Source organism: Phaenicophaeus curvirostris, chromosome 1 (genome assembly GCF_032191515.1).
Source record: "Phaenicophaeus curvirostris isolate KB17595 chromosome 1, BPBGC_Pcur_1.0, whole genome shotgun sequence".
Classification (NCBI taxonomy): domain Eukaryota; kingdom Metazoa; phylum Chordata; class Aves; order Cuculiformes; family Cuculidae; genus Phaenicophaeus; species Phaenicophaeus curvirostris.
Window position 1 is genome coordinate 61364387 of NC_091392.1, and position 24896 is coordinate 61389282.

Sequence of the window (24896 nt, forward strand, 5' to 3'; positions counted from 1 at the left end):
CAGCCCGGCGCGTCCCCGCCCGCAGCCACCGGGCGGGACCATCTGCGCCCTGGGCGAGGGGGGGGACTCGCGCTCCGCCCCGGCTCCCCGCCCGGCGAGCCGCCCCCCCGCGCCGCGCACGCCGCCCCTCCGCCCGCCGTGGTCGCGCCCGGCGCAGGCATTAGCGCCCCCCCCGGCGCGAGGCGGGGGCGCCCGGGCATCCTCCGGCGCGGCGGCGGCTCCGTCCGCATCCCGATCCCCATCCCGATCCCGGCTCCTCGGAGCGGCTCTCCCGGCGCCGGCCGCGCGCGCTCCGCCGCCCGGCAGCGTCATGAAGCCGGCGGTGCTGGAAGTAATGAGGATGAACCGGGTGTGCAGGATGGTCTTGGTCACTTCCGTGGGCTCCTTCATCCTCGTCATCTTCTATTTCCAAAGTACGTTGCACCCAGGTAGGGCACCGGCACCGCCGCAGCACCCGTAGCGCCACCGGCTCCGCCGCCGCAGGTGCCGGGAGCCCCGGGAGCCGCCGCTGCGGCAGCGCCCCGGAGCCCCGTCCCGGCCGGCGCCCGGGGCAGCCGCGGGAAGGTCGCTTCGCTCCCCGGTCCTGCGGGAAACTTCCCGCGGGAGGCCGGAAAGTTGTCTTATTTTAACATCTTGTCATTTATTTATTTATTTTTCTGGCTTACATCGCGGCGGCGAGCGGCTCCGCGAGCATCCCGGTCCCCGCGGGGATGCGGTGCGGGTGCCGAGGGGTCGGGGGTTGGGGGTGGGGGGAGCGTCCCCGGCTCCTCACCCGCCGCCGGCTCCGCTGCTTTTCGGGGACGCGGCGACCGCTGCCGGCGGGCAACTTCGCTCCGGTTCGCCCCGGTCTCGCCGGAGCGGCTGCCCCGGGCGGCTCGGGAGCTCCGGGGGTGCCAGGAGCGGGTGTTCGCGCGGATCGAGCGGCGAAGGGGCGTGATAACCCCTGCCCGAACTCCTCGCTGCCTCACCAGGCTCTATGTTTCCAGTTCACGCTAGGGATAGGGCTGTGCTGGGAGCAGCGGGTGCTGGCTCCTATGGAATTCCAGCGGAGTTCGGCTACTGAGTCACGCAAAGGTGGGATGGGGCCACAGAAACTTTCCCCGGTGTGTGCTGCGTGCACAGATCCAGCCTGGATCGCGGTGAGGCTGCTGCGTGCAGCTTGGCTGTGAATTTTATCCGGCGTGGCGAACAGAAATTTCATTGTGATCTGTCCGCCTGTCTCACGCTTTCCCCTTCTTGCCTGAGAACAAGGTGGAAATTAGACTTGGGAGTGTCTTTTTTGGAGGGATCTGACAGCTGAGCAGCTATAAGAGGGAGTGATTGGCAGAGCGGCCACGCTTCTTGTCAGCCGTACCTGTAAATCTCTCATACCCGCTCTCAGCATCGTGGTGACCGGCGTACCTGTAGCAAACAAGGGAAAAAGGGGAAGGATGTATTCGGTTTGAGCGTTCCCTTCCCTTCTTGTGGCTACTAAACAATAGTTGAGGAAAAATGATCTTTCCTTAAACTTTTTGGAGTCAAATGGTGGAGGCTTCGTGTGCTGATGGGGTTAGGAATCGGTGGATCTGCTGTTCTGTGGTGAAGCCAAGTCCCGTTGGGTGTTTTTCTATCAGCTGTTTGCTCCTCTGAAGTTGGTATCACTGGCTTGATGAATGTGCTCTCGTATGGTGTCCATCTGTGTTAATACCTTCCAACTTCTTGGAAAAATTAGTATTTTTTTTCTTTCCTGCTGTGTCTGCTCAGTGCTTGCTGGTTTCACAAGGAGCACTAAGCCCTTAGCAGACCTGGGAAAGGCTTTATTTCAGGTCTTCAAGGCACCATGCAGAATTCTCGGTTGTAAGACATCTTCACCAGTTTAATAGAAGGATGGTATTTCTATTAGTTGCATTCCACAGGTAATATGGTTTGCACACATATTCAGAAAATTTGTCCAAGACCTATTATTTCCCCTTGTTTCAGATGAATTATACAGTTGGAACACAAACTTGGCATACAGTAGGTGAAAGATTAAATTACATTTTTGAATCTAGAAAAATCTCCTTTCAGAAATTCTCTATGTGCTCTAACTGCTGAAGTTTATGGCTTTATGTTTGTTCTGTTGTGGAACTATAAATAGGTTGAGATTTTAGTACTATTCAAAGGATTTACCGTAAACTCTGAGGGGAGGATGTGGTGCTGTGAAATTACTTGAAGGATAATCTGCACTCATTTTCCCTTTGACGCATATTTAGGTTGTTAGCGTGAGTGGAGTAAAACTGGAAACAAATGCGATCACAACCTGTCTGTCCTTATTGTACCTCTTTGATCATAACCAATTCTGCTTTTTTCATGGGCTGTTTCTGTAGTGAAAGCACCTAGAAATCTATTGAACTCTAATCTAGACCCACATAGTATGACACTTCATTTTGTATATGGTTCGTGAAGCTTGAATGGCTGCTTTCACTAGGTATCTGTTATCTGATTGTATGTGTATGTATGTATTAACAGCTTTCAAAATCTTGGCTGATGCCCTTGTTATTGTGAAGGGTGTTCTAAATTTTAGCTGGTCACTGCTGGAGTGTCTTTGGCTATTGGATAGAGCTGTCTCTCATACCCAGGCTGGCTGCCTGTTACTGTTGGTAGCTTACTGTGTCCTGTAAGACGGGCGCTTTATAATCGGAATTAGCTAAAAAGTTCCCACCCAGACCCTTTGGATGGAAAATAAGGTGAAATTTTTTGCCAGAAGTGTCAGCTCCTTATTCAAAATTTGGCAATTTCTTCATGCCTCCGAGTTCTCTCGGTGAGTTTCAGGAGGCTTGTAGTCTGCCTACAGAGCTTTTCATACAATTTTAGATTTGATACAGAGAAGGTGAAAGATGCTAGAAGGTCGTCAAATAATGACTCCACACCCCCACCTTGGGGACCAGAAACTCTATCTCTGAATGTGGATCTCTTGCTACAGACATTAGAAAAACAAATTTCTGCTGGCAGCTTTTTTTTCTCTGGGATAAATAAAGAGGAAAATGACACAGTTAACAGACACCTTTCTGAAAAGGAAACAAACAAAACCCCCTAACAACAACAAAGGAAAACAACCCAGAGCCTGTAGTCAACAAAAGGGAGCTTAGCCTTATCTTTGTGAAGGTATATGATGTGTCCCTTGCATCATACCTCAAATTTGTCTCAATTTTGGCAGAGATTTGCCTGTGTACTGGGGAACCTACTCTCTGAAATTAGTTCCTTGACCAGTTGCTAGTGGAGGAAGGTGAATGATGCTGCTCTCTGGTGCTCAGGAGCATGGTAAAGAAAACTTGGGAGATTATTCTGGCTTTTGTGGCTTATCGATGGGCTTGGGTGACTGCTCCTTAGGAAGGAAATGGCAGTGGAAGCTTTGGAGTGTTTTCCTTTGCTTGTCTAGCCTTTTCTGAAAAGTAAAAAACATTCTACAATGTTTGTTATAGCTGGATGGAGATTTTCCATGTCTCTTCACTCAGGATATTTCCACCCTTTGCTCTCCTGCCATGTGCTGTCTGGGTAACTGAGCGCAAGGTGACTCCTGCTCCTTGACCCTGGATCTGCTGTCTGTGTACAGACTGGGTCAGTCGTGGGGTTTTATATGACAGCCCATCATAGTTGTATCTGCTCCCTTTCCTGTGAAATCGGTTTGTTCACTAGTCCTTAGGCTGCTCACGCTGTCACAGATGTTTGCTTTATTCTGTAGACATCCCAGCTGCAGTGAGCAGGGGACTGCATGTCAGTAACTGGAGGCAGAAGCTGCTCTGCTAGGCTGAGGTCAGACTGTCAATACACTGGGATCCTGCTAGATGAGAAATTCCACATGAGCATAGAATAATTAATACTGTATTTATCTTTCCAGAGACAAGTTTATGAAGCTAACTTATTCTAAATCTGATATTGCTTTCTTTGTACTGCAGACCAGGGTGTTATTGCACCATTTTCATCTACTCTTATAGACCTGTAATGTTCTCCTGTGGATGCTAACAAAGGTTAGATCCTGAAACTTGCCTCCTGTCTGTGATCATCTCAGTTGCGCGTGCAGCACTCTCTGATTGATAGCTGCTTGTTCCTTATGGAAGGCTGATGTCTACCTCTGCTCAAATGTCAGAACAACTCAGATCATATGAAGTTTTTTCCTTATGTCTAAAGACAAGCTTGCCATTGGTTTTGATGGAAGATTCTGTTTGAAAATCAATGCAGCAGTCTCCCATCTCGCAATTGATCCTTGCTTTCTCCCTTGCTTATAAAGTGGAATTGAGATCTGCAAAGCAGTGGGGCATCCTTTGATGGACCCTGTGTACTGGTTTTAAATTATTCTGTTTGGGATACAGAGAAATGGAGTTCATTTGACAGCCACAACAATCTGGCCCTCGTTTAATTGCATGTAATGAAATCCATCCCCCATGTGCAGGCAGAAACCCTGCCGTGTGCCTGTGAGGGGGCCGTACTGTGTCCTTTTGTCAGTGTCCTTATAAGCTTTTCACTGACTTCTGTGGGACTGCATCATCAGTGTGAGCAAGCTTACTCTGGTCCCTCTTCACAAAGGTACTGTTAGTTTAGAACAGCTTTGAGCTGAGAGTTAAACTGCTCTCTGGTACTTCTGAAAATCTTCCTAGTTAGTGAATATTCAGCTTTTTCTGTCTCAGTACAGGAGTGTAGATTTTTGCAACAACTACTTGCAGAAATTTCTGTTTCTGAATGTATTAAAGCAAAAATTACCCAGCACTGTCAACAGTAATGTCTTACTAAGCTTTAATTTATCAGAATATTTATTATGCCATGGTTACCATTTCCAGGGTATATGTTTTCACAAGATTTTAAATTTCTTTTGTTACTGTGAACCGATATTGGGGAAACTGCGCGCTGACTCTCATAGCATTGATATTCTGTATTCACATATTTTAAAGTATTGTGACTTGGCTGAAGGCTAAGTTTTTCAGAGATAAAGTCAACATGAATGGAAACTTTATATTTCCATTAGAAATAAACATGTGGAGCAGAAATGTCCAGTGCTTTTCATGAACAAATTTCTACAGTTGATTGGGTGCAACTAGTATGTCAATTGTATCTCTGTCTAGGGTGAGCATATTTCTGGATTCTTAAATTGTTTCCATTACTTCTGAGAAGTGACAGGTAGTTTGTCTTGTATTGTACCAAGCAGCTAACTTTAGAAGTGCTTCAGAGAATTGGAAGAAATTAGATCCATGTTACTTTTCCCAGAGCCAGCACTACTGTATTTTGTTTGACTTTGTTGCCAGATGTACTGTATCAAATCCTGCCTGACAAAGCTGCTGCAGTTGTCCTTGTGTGAATGTCATTCCAGCAGAGTTTTTATTTCCTCTCAAGCCTTTTGGGCTGATACATATGTATTATGTATCAACTCTATGGTGATCCTGAGGGAGGTAAGGACGGGGTTGGGGGATGCAAGGGTTTGAATCTGATGTTTTTTTCTTGACGATTCGTTCATGGCGAATGTTTGAGTTCTGTATGTGGCTTGTCTAAGTGTCGGCATATATAAAATCAAGTGTGGATGCACGAGTGAAGGTCCCAGTTCAAATCAATGAAAAGAGCAGGAGTTTTCACCTCTACATTAAAGAAATAAAGCTAAGTTCAGGAATTTTATGTTTGTGTGGACCTGGAGTGGCTGGGATAAACACAAAGAGATGTCTGTGGTGGGTCATTTAGATTCAGCAGCGTCCTACTGTATTACAAGGTTAATGTTCGAAGCACATTCGTGTTTTGTTGGATGTTCCTGTTCCCTCTGGAACCCATTCATGTAAAATCTTCACCAATGAAGTATTTGTCTAGGTATTTGTCCCTACAGTCGCAATTCAAACTGCGGAGTTTGGTAAATTCCTCATTATTTGTGTTTCGATATCCAGACTATAGATCATGTCCTTTTGTTGTAGGCAGAACACTTGCATGTGACAAAGCGGTGTTTCTGGCACAAGGCTTGTGCTCTAACTAGAAGATGAGACCACAGTGAACCAGGAGAATTCAGTTCCTAATTATCTCTGGCTCATGCCCCCAGACAGAGGGATTTTCTTGAATTCCAATTTTGTGAATATAATCAGTGGAGAGTTCAGAGTGTTCCCCTTTCATGTAATTGTTTGGCACCTGAAACTAAGGTTTCATGAATAAATCAAAATTCTGCCACATGTACAGTAAGACTTTGTGTCACTTCTCTGAGTAATGGTGTTATCCCCCATTTTTCTTTTAATGCCAGATCAATGAATGTGGTTTGTTGGCTTGTCCTCTCCACGTGCTCCTTAATAAGGAGTTATTTGTTGGTGAGATTGTCTGGGGTAGACCCATTCCCTTCTGTCAAGCTGAAATCAGAAGTTTTCATATGAATAACCTGTATTAGATTTTGTCTTCCTACTCGCTGTCTTCTTGGATCCTCTCAACAGCTGTAGCATCACCAGTGCACAAATAGTGTGCACTTATACATAAGGCAACCGGTGCATGAAGGATGGTGACCATCCTGTAGCAGTTTACATCGTCTGCTCTGCTCCTTCTGTGATGGCCTATTTCATCCCTGGCAGCTGGTGGGGAGCCCCTTGCAGATGACATGGGAATTGCGGATGTGTCTTTGGGAACTTGCTTTTTTAGCTGTTCCACTCTATGAACTTAAAGATGGTTGAAAAACTTTGTGCTGGCAAGTCTTGGAGAGACAGAGCAGATGAGAGCATCCTCATTTCTGTGATATAAATAGGTGTAGCATAAGCATTTGTCAATTTGCAGCAGGGAGACTTTATTAAGGAGATTTCCCTGCCTTATGCATTTCACATTTAAATATCCAGTTTGTTTTTACTTTAAACTAATATGCTCTTTTTGGTTGCTTTTTTACACCTTGCCCGACGTTGGCAATGAAAGGAAATGACAGCTTTGCTTTTGGCTGTATTAATTTTACACGTTAAAAATGAGATCCTAAGTGAGGCATTAATACTTAGCTTGTAACCATCAGAAGGGGATGTTATTTAAAAGAAACAAAATTAGATGGCTGCCACTGGAATCTTTGTAGTAAAATATCATTACAGCGCACTGACTGGCACTGAGACTAGACTTGGAAACTTAGTATTATTCTCTTAACAAATTTCAATCTCTGGATTAAAAAAGCTGAGTGTGAGCACTTATAAAATGCTGACTTAAAAAAAGAGGGAAGTGCATGCAAAAGGAGTGTGGATGTGCACATGCAGTCACCCATCTACTCTCTCCCTATGAAATCTGTACTTGGCTGCCCAGGTAATCCAAACACATTGATTTCTGAAGTGCAAACTCTTTTCTCTTGACAAGGCTGCTATAAGGAATGTGAAGTTCTTTGCTGTTAGCAGAAATTCCAGAACTGCAAAATGCTCCAGGTAGGTGCCTTCAATTTTACTAATTGAAACGTATAGTCAATTTGATTTCTAATTTCTGTTACTTCTCAACTTATACAATGTTTGGAAACATCCAGCTTGAGAGAAGTAATGACCTTATGATTATTTTTTTTTCCTAGGCTGTGCGAAAGCAGGAATTTTTATGGGGTCATATCAGTTTAAACAGTAAGAGTGCCTCTTGAAGGTAGCCTTTATCTTGTTTGTGCCTGGCTGTAGACACTGAAGGATGACTTTGCATCCGTTACTATCAATCACTGCTGCAATGTCTTCACACTCCTATGAAAAAACTTAAAAGAAGGTACTGGGGGAAATGGAAAATACAAACAATGCAATCAAGCAGAATTTCTCACGGCGCTGTGATTCCAGGGGTTTGGGAGATGGTAACTCTATCCAGCAAATGGCATGAAGGAAGACGGACTGCATCATGGGAAAATGGGTGTGAAATGATCACATCCTGTAAATGTTGTTTGCCTCTCATTTTGCAATGAGAAGTAGCCTTGATTTCAAGGTTGTGAATGATCTGCATGTGGTTTTGCAGGATCTGACCCCCCTTCTCTCCCTTCTCTAGAAGGTGAAAGAGGAGGATATGGTCCTTCTCAGCCATGCTTGATCTGCAAAGGAGCTGCTGCTGCTTTGAAAATTGTCTTAGGTTAAAAGATGCCATCCTTAGTAATCTTAATAAGAAAAGATTGCATCTTGCTGTGTCTCTTGGCTGGGTGATGGGAGACTATGGTTTTTCATTGTGGAGTCCACACATAATAATCCAATAGGAATGAAAGGCTTTGTTGGGTTTGAATCCAATTCCTAAACATATAATCTGTAGAAAGCAGAGCTGTGTTTTCTTTATTTTTCCCTAGTTTGTTTTATTTTAAAAGCCAACACTTTCTGTTCATTTTTAAGATATTCTGACAATTCAAGATACGTTTTGTAACAGTAAAAAGATAGATTTCAGGACCCTCAGTAATGCCCTCTGAAGTCTCTTACCTGACGTACTTTGTAGATAGTGATTTTCATGGTTTCTTGGCTGAGAAATTATTATATAAGGGGGTCAAAAACTTGAAAATGAATAACTCGTAGGGATTTTTGAATTAGAGAAGGTAGACATATAATTAATAAGGTGGCTATAATTGGATCCAATGGATGATCTCTACTGTAATGCCTTGTCTTAAAACAAAGAGCTTTAGGTAGTTAAAATCCTTTTAAAGGCTATTTGCATTATTCTGCTTTAAAGTTGATTGGCATGCTGGCAGAACAAAAATATCTGTATTATCTGAAGTGACCTGACATGGAATAGTGCATTCCACACCCACACTGGTGGGTACCAGGAACTGAACATTTCCTTCTAGTAATCTGTAGTTTTACAGCCTGTGGTGGAAATGAGAGTGGAGAACTTATAGTAACTGAGGGGGAGGGAAGTAACACTTCCATTAATCACTTTGTGATTAATAAAACATGTCATTTGGGGTCATAAATTTAAAACTGATAAAGCCTTTCTTAATGATATATTTTGGTCTTGATTAGCTTCTAAAATACCCCCATCTGGAAACTCAAATGTAAGTGCTTTATCTTTGGAGTTGTGTGTGTATATGTGCACATAATTGTGAAGCTGACATAACTGCTAATCAAGTGGAACAAATACACCAAAGAATCAGGGTTGCTACTGACACATATACTTGGCTCCCCAAGGATTGCTGTGTCCCACTCTCTTGGTTTAGTAGGACGAGTCGTCTCCTCCTCCTCCTCTTCCCAAAGCAGACCTGGTGGTCCTTTGTGGCAAGTTTAGGGAAGCTCAAAGAGGATCAATGCACCTGCCTGCTAGGCTGTTGGATATGGGGTTTTGTATAGGATGAGTCGTAAGACTTCTAGGAGTTTTTATGAAAAGAGTACATTGAGTGGTTTGAATATGCTGGTGGATTGATTTCGTGAGGTCGTGTGTGATTGACTGGAGGAGTCAATGGTTGCTTTTCAGTTGATTTTACTGAGCAGTGGGTCAGTTGTACTGTGCCAGAGCAGTCTTTTGAATTGCATAAAGGGCACACATCCCTTGTTGTGGTAGAAATATAAGATTTCAGGTTTTGGTGGAGCTCTGAATTGTTTCTTTCCTGTAAATCTGGGTCAGCTCCATTGATTTCCTTAAATCAATTCTGGATCAAAGCTGTTGTAACAAAAAGCAAAATTTGTCCCTCTGTGTCTTCCTACAGAGCAATATACAATAGAATAACAGGTTTGCTTTTTCACTGTCTCATATATTTGTCCTTCACAGAGTACTTCTGCATTCAAGAGAACGGTAGCTTTTCCCCCACAGAGATACACGCTTGAAGTTTTGAAGGGGGTGCTGTCTATTTTCATTAGTTTCAGTGGAAATGACATTGACAGATAAGCTATATGTAATCATTAGCTTGCAGGCCATCAACATGATAGAGTTCTTCTGGTCTTGCTGTAGCGCTTCTCTATCCCACGCAGAAAAGGCTATTAATATTTCTGGTGTGACAGCAAAAGTGTAATGGCTTTAAAGAAAGCAGTGGGAAAAAGTTGGAGCTCCTGGAGCTGTTAACTATTTTGAGATAAAACTCTTCTGAGATACTAAATGAACTGAAATGGATAATATAAGACATGATTTAATGAAATGTGTCCTTATATTTGGCTGTCTTAATCCAGCTTTTTTTGGGAGGGGTCTTGTTTTTTTTTTCTCCCCAGAAAGTGTCAGTGTTTCTGGTGAGTCTTTCTTGTTCTGTTGTCTGTTTCCCAAATGCTTTTCTTAATCTTGCAGAGTAGAGAAGTGAGAATGGTTGCAGAGGATAACAGGACAGTTTGCAAAACAAAACTATACATGGGGATGTTGTCTAAATGATTAATATTATACAAAGCCTGTATATCAGTATAATGTCAGTGACTTACAGCCTCATCTATCTCAAGAATGCTGTAACCAACTTGGTAACATCTTACTGTGAGAACTCTTCGTGCAGCTAGAAATGTGTCTCGTTCCCTCCTGTGTGGTTGGGCACCAAGGGAAACAGGCCATAATTTTTGCACATCCAAACTAGCCTGGGTTGTTTCCTATTGCCAATCTTTATGTAGACTTTTCTCCCCTTTATTTTATTTGTCTTTTTATTCTTTAGACCTGTTGCTTGTTTCTGTGTTCATTGGAATGTGATATGACCAGAAGAGATTTATTTCATGCTCCCTTTCCAGCTGTGAGGGGATTGTCATCAGATTGTACCTCAGCTGCACTTGCCAGAACAGTTTATGCTTGGTGTAGTTCTCCAACATTGTGGGAGCCTGGAAACACTGCTGAATGTCAAGTCATATGTGTTGTATATAGGTTAATGGCAAGTCTGTGTTTTCCTGTGATCTGCTGCAGCTGAAAGCTCTTGCTAGCAGCAAGTTAGGAGCACTATTTCTGGAAATCTTTGAGAATTTGGGCCCAAGTCTAATTCTGCGGTAGTAATACTGTGCTTTCATCAGAAGGCTTAAAAACGTTGCACAAAGTCAGCTGTACTTCTTTTTCACTCCACAGCCAGGGCAGCTGAGGCATGGACAGGAGGGTATGTGTGCAGGGATTTGGCTAATGGTTTCCTACCAGGTTAGTGTCACATTCAGAAGTAAAACTCGAGGGTAGGATAGTTTTGTGGAGCCTGATGCTTGTGTGATTTGAGGGCTGTAATCTCCCTTAGGGTTGGAATAGTTTGTAGCTTGACCTCGATGTCAGGCACAGCCAATGTTCCAGCACTCAGCGCAAGGGACACCACTGCAACCCCATCCAGGTGTGCTCTAGGCTTGCGAGGATGACTTTGTGGACATTCTTGTACGTCCTTTATGGCGCTTCTGCCAATAAAATCCTCCTGTTGCAGATACATGGGGCTTTGAGAGCTCCTTTTGAGCTCTGCTGTACAAGGTGTGGCCTCCGTGGTACCATGAGTTGTTCCCCGAGTCATCAGAATCCTTATGCTAAGCTACAACCGTCCTCTGCTTGGTTTTACTATAAAGCAGAACTATGAATGGTTCTTGCTTCTAATTTTTCACTGTTTTGCCTTTATGTTTAGGTTTCTAAAGTGTAAATCTTCCCTGTGTATGCCCTGATGAAGGCTGAGTGGTCTCTCTTTTCTAGATCAGAAGTGGAAGACATACTTGAAGGAAAAACAAAGGCCCTCGCTAGATCTTGGGAAGTGATTCTGGTTAGTGTCTTCTAATACTTCAGCGTTGCGCACCTGGCTTAAAGCCAAGTTCTATAAATGGAGCTTGGAAGCAAGCAGCAAAACATCCTTCTTTTCAAGCTGAGTATGGCAACGTTTGCTACGTAGGAACATTTGACATCTTTGGTGCTTCCATCACTTAAGAGATCTAGTCACTGACTAGGAGCATTGTGTTGACTAGCATAGTGTGTATGACTGTTTCCCACAACTGCACAGGACTAACAGCCTTAGTCTATTAGCCACATTTTGAAGGGGCAGCACTTCAAGGCATCTAGCAATATGTTTTTTCCTGTCTTTTTCCCTCCCCTGCTGATCTCAAAGTCTCTGTGTCACCTCATGGTCAAACAAGTGTAACAAAAAACATACCCACATGAAAATTCTGAAATTCTAGATTTGTTTGCTTCTTCCTTGTCTGTCAGAGATTAATTCTGCATTGAGTTATAAAAAAAGTTGCTCTGCTACAAGTTGTAGCTGATACTAGATTGCCAACGCACTTCATCTGCGTTTGCATGTTCAGGAGAGGGGCTACTTTAAAACTTCAGTTATAGCCCAAAAATACATATGGAGTCTTTTTTCCCCCCAACATTTAATTTCCTTGCGTGAAATAGCAGGGTTGTCATGTTTGTCATCTTTTCTAGCAGTAGGCAGTTTTAAGCATGACATAGTTACATGGCAAACTGGAAAAGTAGACACCCGTCATCCTCAAGTGAAAGCATGTAGGAATGGCACTAAAGCTGCATCAAATACCGTGTACATGGAAATTAAAAGGAGCTTATTTCTGAGCAGACAACCAGTGTTTGTGTTTAGCTTATGTAGTAGCCCTTTCCTCTCCCATCTGTTCTGTGCCCTTTGGCAGGTGGGTTTGCAATTTTTTTAACCAGCAAAGACATTGTCAAGTTCTGGGAATAAGAGTCAAATTTTATTTTACTTGCTGCTTTCTTTTTCTGTTACAAGATGATCTGTAGGGAGAAGAGGTTGAACCTAGGAAGGAAGCAGGCTTTGTCTTCCTGGGCTGTTAATAATCTGTCTCTACAGTACAAGGTTGAGAGGTCAAATTTGCAGTTAAGCGCTCATGACCCCAGTGTATCTCACTTTCTCATATGCAAGTTGGGCAGCTGCAAGAGGTCATGCTGTAAATGACCATGGTCTGAGAACCCCGTGTTTGTGTTTCTGTATCCATGGTAAAGTATGCCTGGGAGTTCTTGTTAAGGACTTTCATCCAGAATAGAGGGTGCAAAGATTAGAGTTCATACTCAAGTGGACCATAGCAATTAGTTGGCAGGAAGGAGGGGTCAGTTGGTTCCTGCTTTGCTTTAATGTCCTTGCTCTTCTGCAGCACCAGGACACTCTCTACCTCTGTGACTCTGCTGAGCCACGAACCAGGTCTTGTTGTGCCTCACTTGAAGTGGCAACACCGACACATGTAATGGAGCTGCTTTGAATCTGTCCTAGTTCAGCATAGGTAAGGGATAGCCCCAGAACAACAGAAGAGCAAGTTATTGCTGAAAACGATTTCGGGCTACCAAAGCTGCTAATTCTGACAGATTTATTCAAACTCAAGCGTGAGCTTGTGCTTGACTCCACTTACCACTTCACTTTTGAATTGCTTTGAAATGGGCTTCTGTGCAGATACAGCTCTATGGTACTGATGGAGAAAACGGTTGAGCTTTCATTTCTACTGAAGTTAGGATGCATACATCCCTGTCTGTGGCACATATGAGCCTAGCATAGGTTGTCCACAACTTCCCGCTTGTGTTCTTCACTGCCTTACTCATACTGCCTTATACCAACACTATGAGATTACCAGGTAAGTTGATCAGCTGGCCAGAGGCAGAAGTCATTAACAGTGTCTGGTACTTTACACTTCTTTTATTGTTTGGGTCCAGAAGAATTTTTCCTTCCTGGTCAGAAAGTCAGTATGTTCCTTGCAACTCTTAAAGTGTAATTTTTACTGCAAGTTTGCTTCTGTTTATTGCTTTCTCTTTTAGCATGGGGGAATGTAGGTGTCAGGAGCATCAGGAACAGGGCTTCCCATGAGGGTCAATGAGATGGGAGGTGAGGGTGACCCCAGGGTAGGAAGTGTTCTCAATGATGGAATGCAACCCCATGGCACCCAAGCAAGGTCATGACTGACTCTGGCCATGGTCCTAAGTAGGATGAGGTAACAAACTGAGAATGTGTTCACCCAGGAGACAGGGCTTAACCATAAAAAGGATGTAAGGTTCTCAGGGCCCTGGCTGCAGAGTTGCTGGCTCAATTTTATGTTCTGCTGACTTACCGACTTCTGAAAAAAGTTCTTCTGACAGGCATCACAGATATCCTTGTGCTGTAGAGGAGCCTGGAGATGAGTGGTAGCCAGTGAGAAGAATTTGCTGTGTTAGCTGCTCTACCACCATGATCATAAGGGTTTCATGTTTTTTACAGCTGTAATGTGTTGTGGTTAATCATTGTTTCCACACTTTCCCACTTTTGGATGGTAAGTGTGAAGATGCTTTAGGGGATAAAAAAGAACCCCAAACATCTCTAACCAACATTGAAACATGTAGCAGTTATAGCCAGGAATGCTCCATGCCTGCTGAGCAGCTACTTCTTCAGATCTGGTAAAGTTATTTATCCTTCAGATGGTCAGAACAACATCTGGTGTCATCCTGGGGTTTGCAGCATTGTTTTATTATTTAAGCACGCACTTTTGGTTTAAATGGATGGGTGTAAGGGGACAAAATGTCTGTGGGATACAAACGTGTAGGTTATCTGATCTGTTGAGGGGGAAGAGTCCCTGCTGGAGGAATCTGTTTCATTGTGAATATTTTTTCAAAGGCAAACTAGTTACTTTCTGCTAAATAGATATATAGCCTGGCACATGTTTGTAGAGGAGCAGAACTGACTTGCCAAGTGTGTGGTCCCTGGTAATGTTAGCTGGAGATATGCAAATACATTTAAGTCATGGTGTTTGTTGCTTATTCTTCTTCTGCCATGAACCTACTGCCCTCCTTGTCTAGTTTGTTGGTTTTGGTAGTGCTGGCATGCATTCCACGCTGAGCCATTCTTCACAATTTATGTTGGTACATCTCTTGAGCAGGAACTGCTGGTGAAGCAGGCAAAACCTGATCAAAGCACATGCCTAATTGGATTTTCTGATCATGCTTTTAAAATGTTAGATTTTTAAAATCTCCCCTTAGTGGGCATTAATACTGAGAAGAAATGTGTCACCAAGTAGGTTTTTGAGTCAGAATCTAAGTATAATTAAAAAGAGATTACTGAACTTAATATTATTAAAATAAATGCTTTCCTTAAAGAACACCACTGGAACCTGTGGATGCACGTAGGCAGTGTGCTGACACATTGCCTGCAGCGTGACTTTAAGATAAGGGAAGCATTTTTGCAAAAACAGACAAAAGGAGCTGATGCTCACTGGGACTTCCTTACTGTTGGCTATGCAGAAGGTTTGTCTGGAGGGGAGGACTGCAATTCCAAAGGAGGGAGCAGAAGAAACCTGTGTGGGTTCAGCCAGAAAGTGTCAACCTGACTAGCAGCAGATTCCACCATCTGCATTGGAAGAATAAGTGGAGGAGTAAAATTATAATAATTTACATTTTTGTCCTTTTGTCATGTGTCATAGTTAATTTGCAAATGAATATTCTTTTGTAGTGTTGCCTGTCAATCGGGTGCATTTCACTCTGTCAGTCATGACTTTAAGATCAGGTTATCAGTGCTAACAGATACTTCAAATTAAATGGGGAGGTTAACAGGCACAAGCAAGTGCAGTTATTCTCCAGTTGTAAGGACAAGTTTCCCTAATTCTCAATTATATGTCACTCAATTCCATTATGAAAGGAATTTATTAACCTTGTCTTATGAGCACTTCAGTACGCTACTTTTTACTGCTAAAGATCACATTTTTATGATGCATTATTGATTAATATTGTTTGTGTTTTACCACCAGTTATTCTTGGCTGTAGTTTCAGGCTTGTGCTTGACTGCTTTTCCCTTTTATTTTCACAGAAACACGTTATTCAGGTGCAATATCTTAAGGAAGACACTTCCACCTGTGCACAGGACTTGGAAGTGGAAGAAATTCCTTGTATTTCACTGTGAATGTTCAGCTGTTGTTGAACAAACCCTGGAACAGGCACTAGCCTTTCTGGGTTGTGGTGGTGTGCAGGTTTGAAGTGATACAACTGACCAGTTCAGAAAACTGTCCCAGGTCAACAGTAATGTTAAATAAGTTAGATTTGTATCTGAAGACAGGATGGCCAGAAAGACTTGGAAGCTGTAAGAGAGTTTCTTAGGACTTATAGAAAGACTGACTGAAAAGTGAGATTTTTTAAAATATTTTTATTTTGGTCTGTACAGCGTGGCTGTAGAACAGCAATCACATAGGCAGTAATGCTGCTTGGCTTTGCCAGTGACTATTGTAATGCTGGAAGTGCAGGTTACTGAGGTTGCCAATTCTTTTGTCTCAAAGGGAGGCAAGAAGAGAAAACAGGTACATCGCTGATGTGAAAGACAAATGCTTCTTGGTACTATAAAAAGTTAAGACGAAAAAGGTCTCCTAATTTATGCTGGTCTGAAAGAGGCAGATTTTATGGCATCAAAGAGCTTAGCATTCTAGTGAAGCCAAGCCTTAACTGAAGTTAAAGTGGGGAGTTTGTCAAGTGATCTGGCTGTAAAAAGTTACATCTCGTGAAGAAGAATTTAAATATATGTCAATTTATACAGCGTTAATTTCTGCAGAGAAGAGATTAGTGCAAGACTGACAATTTGGGTCATGTTTGAAATTGATTCTGAGATTGGTCCTTGATGATTTTTAGATCTAGTTCCAAAGCTGACTTGTGAGTTGGGATTGAGGATCAAAGCCTAAATGTCACTTTGTTTCAAGCTTGGCTGTGAAACTGAAGGGTCTTGTTTTAAAGTGGGTTTTTGTTGCATACTGTAACTTAAAGTGCAAAATCCACCATTGTACTGAAAATCCCCAGTCTTTGAGGCTTAAAAGACTCATTGAAGATAAAGGCAAAGCTGTTTGTGTACTTGTAAGCATTATAAGAAGAGACCTCAGTAAAAATAAAAATGTTCTCTTGCAAGAAGAGAAACATTGAAAATAAAAATGTTCTCTTGCAAAAAGAGAAACATTGCTATGGAGTTAAAAGACGAATGTTTGAAGGCAATATCTTTGTGTTTGAAGTTGTGGCATTTGTGAGTAAGGATGTGCTTCCTTCTTTCATGGGAAGGAGGCTAGTCAGGATTTGTTAGTCTCAAGAAGATGACAGCTTTGGTAGGATATAGTAATTTTCAGCTGATACTGCGTCAATACTGCATCAATGCATAGAGCAAATGTGCTTATGGCTAATACATTGAGGAAAAGCCAATGCAAAGAAACATATTTGCAGACGTGGCTGTAGCTGTAAGTTATGTCTTTAAACCACCCTTACAGAGACAGCTTTCAAAACCAAATGATGAGAAGAGCTGAAGGAGAGATGGAAGTCTCCTGTCCTTCTTGGACAGGAAGAAAACCAGATATTATCATCTTGCATTTCCCATCTGTGTGGTATACTGTGGGTACTGCAGTGTGGATATATGTGACAGCTGGAAGATGTGGATGAACATAACAGGACCGACAGGAGGTCACAAGTTGGGGAATATAGGGAAATGCTGTGGAAAGAATGAGGGTAAAACAGTTAGATGCACATATGAAGGACTCTGTTCATTCACGTGAACTCTTTCTGTGTTTCTCATGTTAGTTATCTGTATATTGTCCACTGTTTATCACCTGAATACAGTTGGCTTTGCACTGATCTTATCTGCTCCTGCTCCACTGCTCTGCTACCTTTGGGACTTGCCTGTTTGATGAGGCAGTTCATCAGATTTTTTTTTTTTTTTCAGGGTGTGTGTGCACGTGTGTGTCTTTGAGTTGTTTGTGAGTTGAATGCTGTGGGCTAGTAGGTCAGTGTGGTGTGGCAAAACATTGGGGCAGCATGGGTGCGAACAGGCAGTTAGATCAGTCACTGACACTGGGAACACTTGCAGCTGTATCGAGCCTTCAGTGAGCTGTCAGTGTGTCCCTACTCCAACTCATCAGAGCTGATGAGTTTCAGCAAGAAACAGATTTACTGTCTACTTGTAATACATTTATTCCTTCTATTTTCCCTTTCCAGTAAGTCAGTCTTGAGTGGACTGAAACACAGCCATTTAAAGATCTGTACAGTAAAGAGGCACGTCTGTTTAGAAATTGCAAAGAATGAAACATTTGGCAATAACGGATGTGTCTTTTTTGGCAGGATCCAAAGAGCTCGGAAGGCATTTTTTCATTAGCGATCCAAATTTTATCACTGCGTCTGTGGTTTGGAAGCTCTCTCGGCGAGGATGAGATGATGTAATTGCATAAATCGAAGGTATCCTATTTTTCATTAAGGACAGGAGCTTTGGAGTTGGACTTGGTGCTGAAACTGTGCTGGTTCTAGGTCACCTTTACATCTCCCTTGGGCACAGATGGCAGGTCTGAGCTGCTTTATGTTCTGCTGTCAACCAAAGGCTTCCAGGGGAAGCTTTGTCACGTAGACAGAGATGAAAAGAAAAGGTGTTCCTTTTATTGTTATTTAATTTTTTAATTCCAAGCTCAGTGTAAGCTCTCTGCACCTCCAGCATGTTCCTAACAACGTATCTTTTTTTGGTGGTTCTGGGAAAACTTAGAGGATTTTGTTTAAAACTGTCTCTGGTAGCTTTGAACTAGCCCCAGAGTCTTAATTAAACATTGTTGGTCAGGCGTGACTCCACAGTGAGTCAAATACTTTGCCTTTGGTGTTTTGTTTTATTTAATCACTAGACTATTTATCTGTATAAAACACTGCAGCATTCTCATTCAGCTTCCTTTCTTAGTTTTCTGAGAGCTTCCATTAGAAATTATTTTAACTGACTGTTTTTCTGACTTTATTCAACTTTGCATTCTTAGTGACCTTTTCCTTCCTTTTTCTTCTCTCCTGCTGTATGTTTTCAAAGCATATGTTGCTTTTGTTTGTTGTTCTCCTTATTTGTATTCCATTCACTCTCTCTGGCCTTGCTTTACGTGAAGTCACCTATTGCTCAGCTACCTACCAGTGGTTTTATCACAGGAGTAGATGTAGGTGAAGCTTTTTTGAAGAGTGAGAAGTTGTACTTTCAAAGGCAGCTTTGGGGTCCTTGTAAAATATTTACAAATTCAGTTAGTAGTTTTATCTGAATACATAAAAGTATCTGAAGAGCGTACATAGAGCAGATTTTGGGAGCATCTTTTGTCACTAGGATAGGTTTACAAGCTTGGTGACTGCTGACAACCCATGAACTAGTTTACTTGGTTAAGGGAATCGAAACTGAGTCTTGTCTGGTCTTACCCAAATGAGATGAGGAGTTAGTGTTCCTCAGGTGGCTCCAATTGAGGTAGAAGAATTTAACATCTGACTCCCCGTTTTTCAGAAGGGAGCCCATGGCACCAAGCTATGGGGTTGTGTGGAATCAGTGTCCTCTTCATCTTGCACAGCTGTCTTGCTTGGCCAAGAGAATTGGCCAAAGTGACTTTATATTATATCCTGGTGGTTGCATCATTTCCCTCGAGCACCTGTAATCACAGTCTTCAATTAACAGTTTAATTGTTTCTTGCTTTCCTACCCACTTTGTGTGAGAAAAAAAATCAACAAAATGAGATAAGAAAAAACTTCAGCTTTTTAAATGGAAATTCTGATAAACTTTTTATTTAAGAACTAATCAAAAGAAAATTTTCTTGTGGTTTTGCTGCTGAACTACAATGGTCTATTTTTTTATAGCATAGCTTTATAGCATTATCAGCTGGCTGACCTACAGCGTTTGAAATTGCCAGTTTTCCATGGGAAAGTTCAAAGTGTTTGGCAGCTCGATTCTGGGCTCTGCCTTTCACTTCCCTGTTTGCTGTCATTAGCTTGGCTTAATTACACTTTTCAAATTCCATGACTGGTATATTGAGATTGGAATGTGGCCCATCATCTGAGAAATCGGGGAATTTCATATGTAAAATATTTACAAATTGCTAATGAGTTCTTAGACCTCTAACTGAATAGTAGTCATGTATATAATTTACTTAATAAGAAATCTGCATTTCTTGAAGGACAACCAGTCTTCTCCCCCAGGCAGTCATGTTTGCTCATCTAGCTACATGAGTCTTAAAGATCACCCACTGAGTCATCCTGGTCCATGCTGAGTGCTTCTCAATCCACCCACTTATCTGCATCCTTTGCTGCTTATGTATTATGCTGCTGAGTATAGCTGTGATTATATTAGGATCTCTATGCAGTGGGAAACCTGTGAGCAAAGCAAGACTGAGCTCCGAAGAAAGCATCTGAACTCAAATTCAGGACTCCTCTGTAAGCCAACCAGCTAAGCGGGAGATGCCTCCTTGCATGTTTAGCTGCAGGCAGGAAAGAGGCTGGATTTGAATCATTAGAGTAGCATTTGTTTTGGTGTCTGGACCTCATCAGCACGGTCTGACGGTAGGCCCAGCAGGCTGTAAAAATAGTGGTTTAAACTGCTGAATACTCCCAGGATTGCTGAGTGAGGGCCTCAAGCTGGAAAGACTTGCCTGTATGGGTACTTTTTGCGCTTTTGTGCAGTGTCATGATGTGTTTTTGATTTATTTTTTTAATATGAAAACTGAAACTTTTTCTAAGTTGATGTAAACTAGATGGCACTAAATGATGTTGAGATGAAGAACTAGAATGTAATCCATGTTAATTTTATTGGTGAATTGTTCATGCCACTTCTGTATCTCATATAAGTGAACAACACTAAAATAGATTCAACATGTGCTTTATGTTGGCTGAGGGGATACATTAATGCTAATTTGTGGTAATGGGTATGAAGTACTGGTGGGCAAATGAGGGTGTTCCCTTTATAAACATGTTGTTTCGACATGCCACGCTTTTTCTGCTGCATCTAGTGCTTATGATGAAGTTTAGGAGATTATTTGAATATAGGTTAGTGCTAATGTAATGAGCTAGAAGCTTAATTTTTGTTGTCCCTGTTGTATTTAGGAATCTCCTCTTTTGTTCTTTCCCTACCCCTCTCCCTGGGCATGTGATCACAGTGACCGGTTATAAGTCATCCTTTTTATCCCTTAAGTTTCTATTGTGTGATTTCTGGTTTTGATGTAATCTGGCAGTATGTGAGTGGAGTTCAATTGACAAATGTATCAACACCATGTGGGGGATCTACAGCAGTGTCTGGTAATAGCTGTTTGTGCAGAGTGTTTTCCAGCATTGCATTCATAGTTTCCCTGAAGCTGCAGGCAACTTCGAAAGAGCCTAAAATGTGATTTAAATTGAGCAAGTTTGTACGCGCTGCTACACCAGCCCTGTAGTTTCTTAAAGGGCTGCATGTTTGCTGGAAAACTTCAGGGACTGCATATGGAAAAAAACTGAAATTCACTGGTGTTGGCACACTGTCCTTTCCACCACGCTGCAACAGCAGTGTGGTACTGAAGCAAGAAACTTCCATTTTCCACAAATGTTTTTCCTTTACAGATATTCAGTAGTGTTATGGCTGTAAGTGGGGGTGGTGAATAGAAGAAGGAAATCTTGATGGCAAACCTTTCGTGTAAATCCTTATGCTCCTAAGAATCGTGGTTGTTTTGAGCCTTTAATAGGTCCTTGTCCATGGTCACCTTGTGGCTGGTATCACATAGATTTTCTTGCTTAGAAACAATGTCCCTCTCCCACAGAGGGCCAAAGTGGTTGACTCTGCCTTAGCAGAACTGCTGATTCCAGATGGATACCAGGATCCTAGGAAATGCTCCCTAGAGGAAAAGCATATGAAGTTGGATTTTGGAGCAAGAAGATGTAGCTGCACTAAAAATGATGCAGGTAACTTAAGGGGAAAAAGTTGATGTAATTCTTGGAGAAGTTAAATGTTGATGGCTAGGAACTAATAAAGTGATATAATTTTTTTTAAAAAACATTTCATAGAATCATAGAATCACCAGGTTGGAAGAGACCCACCGGATCATCGAGTCCAACCATTCCTATCAAACACTAAACCATGCCCCTCAGCACCTTGTCCACCCGTGCCTTAAACACCTCCAGGGAAGGTGAATCGACCACCTCCCTGGGCAGCCTCTGCCAGTGCCCAATGACCCTTTCTGTGAAAAAGTTTTTCCTAATGTCCAGCCTAAACCTCCCCTGGCAGAGCTTGAGGCTATTCCCTCTTGTCCTGTCCCCTGTCACTTGGGAGAAGAGGCCAGCTCCCTTCTCTCTACAACCTCCTTTCAGGTAGCTGTAGAGAGCAATGAGGTCTCCCCTCAGCCTCCTCTTCTCCAGGCTAAACAACCCCAGCTCTCTCAGCCACTCCTCGTAAGACCTGTTCTCCAGCCCCTTCACCAGCTTTGTTGCTCTTCTCTGGACTCGCTCCAGAGCCTCAACATCCTTCTTGTGGTGAGGGGCCCAGAACTGAACACAGGATTTGAGGAGCGGTCTCACTAGTGCCGAGTAAATTTCATATTCTATATTCAGAGAAATGAGGTGGTTACCATGCAGAGGAGGGAGTACCCCTTATGCTTGCCACAAAAAAAAGAAAGCCATGTAGAAAAAAAAAAAAAAAAAAAAAAAAAGATGAAAAGAGATGAAGAGCTTATGGTGTTGAGCTAGATTTCAAATATGATTATGTTTTAGGGCAGATATCTAGATAAATACAACTTCGTACAGACTGTTACTACCAAACCTAGCCTGTTTAGTAATATGCAGCAGATGTGAGGTGATGAAGATCAGTCATGACTGAGTGAGGTGTGGAAGGTGGCAGGCAGTTTAACCAGTATCAGCTGTAGATAGTGGAATGCTCTTTGCAAGCGAAAGTTTGCAGAAAGCAGTTTCCACAAGCAGAGAAGCAAGAACCAGACTGACTACTGCCAGAAATTCAGACCATCTCTCCAAGACACTTGGCACATTTACTAATCCTTTCATAGACAGAGGTTGCAGCAAGTGAAAATGTTGAAAATAAAAATTTAATTAAAATTGAAATCCTGAATGGTACTGGGGAAACCAACAGCAAAAGGCCAATAGGTATTTTGTTAGGATGGTAATTTAATGCTGAAATGAAGAGTAGATTTCAAATGCTACAAAGCAGAAGAGGTGGCTGGCATGCTTCTTCTATACGACAGTATTGTAGGAATGATCTTTACAGTAAGTAGTTTTCAGATGTGTAAATCTTAAGTACAGATAAGCAATGACTGGATGTGTGGTGAAAGAAGGGGAATGAGCCAAGCCAAACAGGACCTTTTCTACCAGTCTCAGAAAAAGAGGCAGTAGAAAATCTGAATAAAGCACAAAGCAGTAAATGATGTGGGAGGAAAGGCAAAGGAAAAGGATAGTAATATCCTACCCCTGAAGAGAGTGGTTGCTGAAAGAGCTGCTGAAGTGTTTTACAGATTAGTAAATTTATATTGGCCAGAGCACTTGTTAGGACTAAATGAAGAAAGGCTTCATGGGAGGGTGCAGAGGTAGACAGAGATATTTGCCTGTATTTCTGCATATAACAGGAGTATTAGATGTTGGACCCACATGTGCAGTCTGTAATATCTCCTATCGCAGAGAAAAGCCAAGTGGTAGAAGCTAATTCACCAAGGAACCTTTGGAGACTTGCAGTGATAAGCACAACTTTTGGCTGTATGAGTTTGGCAAATTAAAGTGACTAAGGTAAAGCTGTATAGGTGGAAGAACAGGGTGAGTTCAAAGGTGTGTCAACAGCTATGCACCCTGAGATCACTGAATTGTTAAAAAAAATAAAGTCCCCCAAACCAACTCTACTCATGTTAGGGTTTGCAGTCTGTAATAAAACACATGACAGATTTTATCAGAGTTCAGTGTAGAACACTCAAAGAGCAATGAAACGGCAATAATAATTAATGTCTTCAAGGCTGAATATTAATGTGACGCGTGCACTGTTAAAAGGAATAAAAGCTTGAGGGAATGGCTGAGACATGTTTGTCAGACAAAGGTTCGTTCTTTCAATTCTGGACCCTTCACCACAAGAAAGATGTTGAGGCTCTGGAGCGAGTCTAGAGAAGAGCAACAAAGCTGGTGAAGGGGCTGGAGAACAGGCCTTATGAGGAACGGCTGAGAGAGATGGGGTTGTTTAGCCTGGAGAAGAGGAGGCTGAGGGGAGACCTCATTGCTCTCTATAACTACCTGAAAGGAGGTTGTGGAGAGGAGGGTGCTGGCCTCTTCTCCCAAGTGACAGGGGACAGGACAAGAGGGAATGGTCTCAAGCTCTGCCAGGGGAGATTCAGACTGGACATTAGGAAAAACTTTTTCACAGAAAGGGTCATTGGGCACTGGCACAGGCTGCCCATGGAGGTGGTTGAGTATTTGAGGTATGGGTGGATGAGGTGCTGAGGGGCATGGTTTAGTGTTTGATAGGAATGGTTGGACTCGATGATCCGGTGGGTCTTTTCCAACCTGGTGATTCTATGATTCTATATCTCCTTGTAAATAACTAACCTATGCAGGTGTGCCAATACCCCAACATAAGTATGTTAGAGTTTTCAATTCTGATTTTTTTTATAACCAAATTAATTTACCAGTATTTAAATAAAAAGAAAAGGTAGTGGAGCATAACAAAAAAAAGCTACATTCCTTCCTCTCCTTAGGTAATTGAGTGCCCCAACAGTTCCCAACTCATCAGTTCTCTTGGACTGCAGAAAACAAAGAAGGAATTTGAGTCATGTACCTGCAAGTTGCTGAGTGTATTCTGTAGGGTGGCAGGTCAGCTGGCTTTGTTTCCAGTTTTCTGTTTGTGGCAGAGAACTATTTGCAGAAACCAAGTATTAAGCCGTGGCTTAAAGAAAGTGGGTTCTTCACTTTATTCAAAACTTGCATGTATTGTTTGCATTGAGAGCGTGCCTCGTGAGAATAGAGTTCCAAAATACTTGACTTCACACATTTGTATCATAAAAATCTCCTTGGTGTAAAGGAGGAGGATGGTTCCAAAGCTCAGCATCTGACTGCAAGAGGAACCTTCTATACCGTCTTCCTCTGGTTAAAAACACTAGGTAAAGCAGCTGCGTGAAGAGTGCTTTATGGGTTCCCAAGCTTAAAGTGTCATGAGAAGATTAGATTAATGATTGCTGATTCCACTTGTGCCCTTGTTGGAAAAGTATAGAGCTCCTTGCTACGAAGGGCCCAGATCTTTCCTTCAGTGTTAGTTGTAAATGCTTTGCTCTAGTGAGAGGAGACTGCTGCCTGCAAGCACACTGATGAGAATGGTACAAGACAAGAGAGATTGGTTAGCATTAAAAAGGATGGACAAATGCATGTACATTGGGTAAAAATAAACTTAG

General features: G+C 42.5%; 1 protein-coding gene across 2 annotated transcripts in view; it reads left to right on the forward strand.

The window, feature by feature from the left end:
• The first annotated feature begins 299 nt into the window (after positions 1-299).
• Positions 300-24896, forward strand: part of CHST11 (carbohydrate sulfotransferase 11) — a 174513-nt gene continuing 149916 nt past the window's right edge. The window contains exon 1 of one of the 2 annotated variants that reach the window (XM_069859808.1): positions 300-428. In XM_069859808.1, coding sequence (XP_069715909.1) covers positions 311-428 — 118 coding nt within the window. In that variant the 5' untranslated portion in view covers positions 300-310. The remainder of the gene's footprint in view (positions 429-24896) is intronic. The other variant, XM_069859817.1, reaches the window with a different exon arrangement.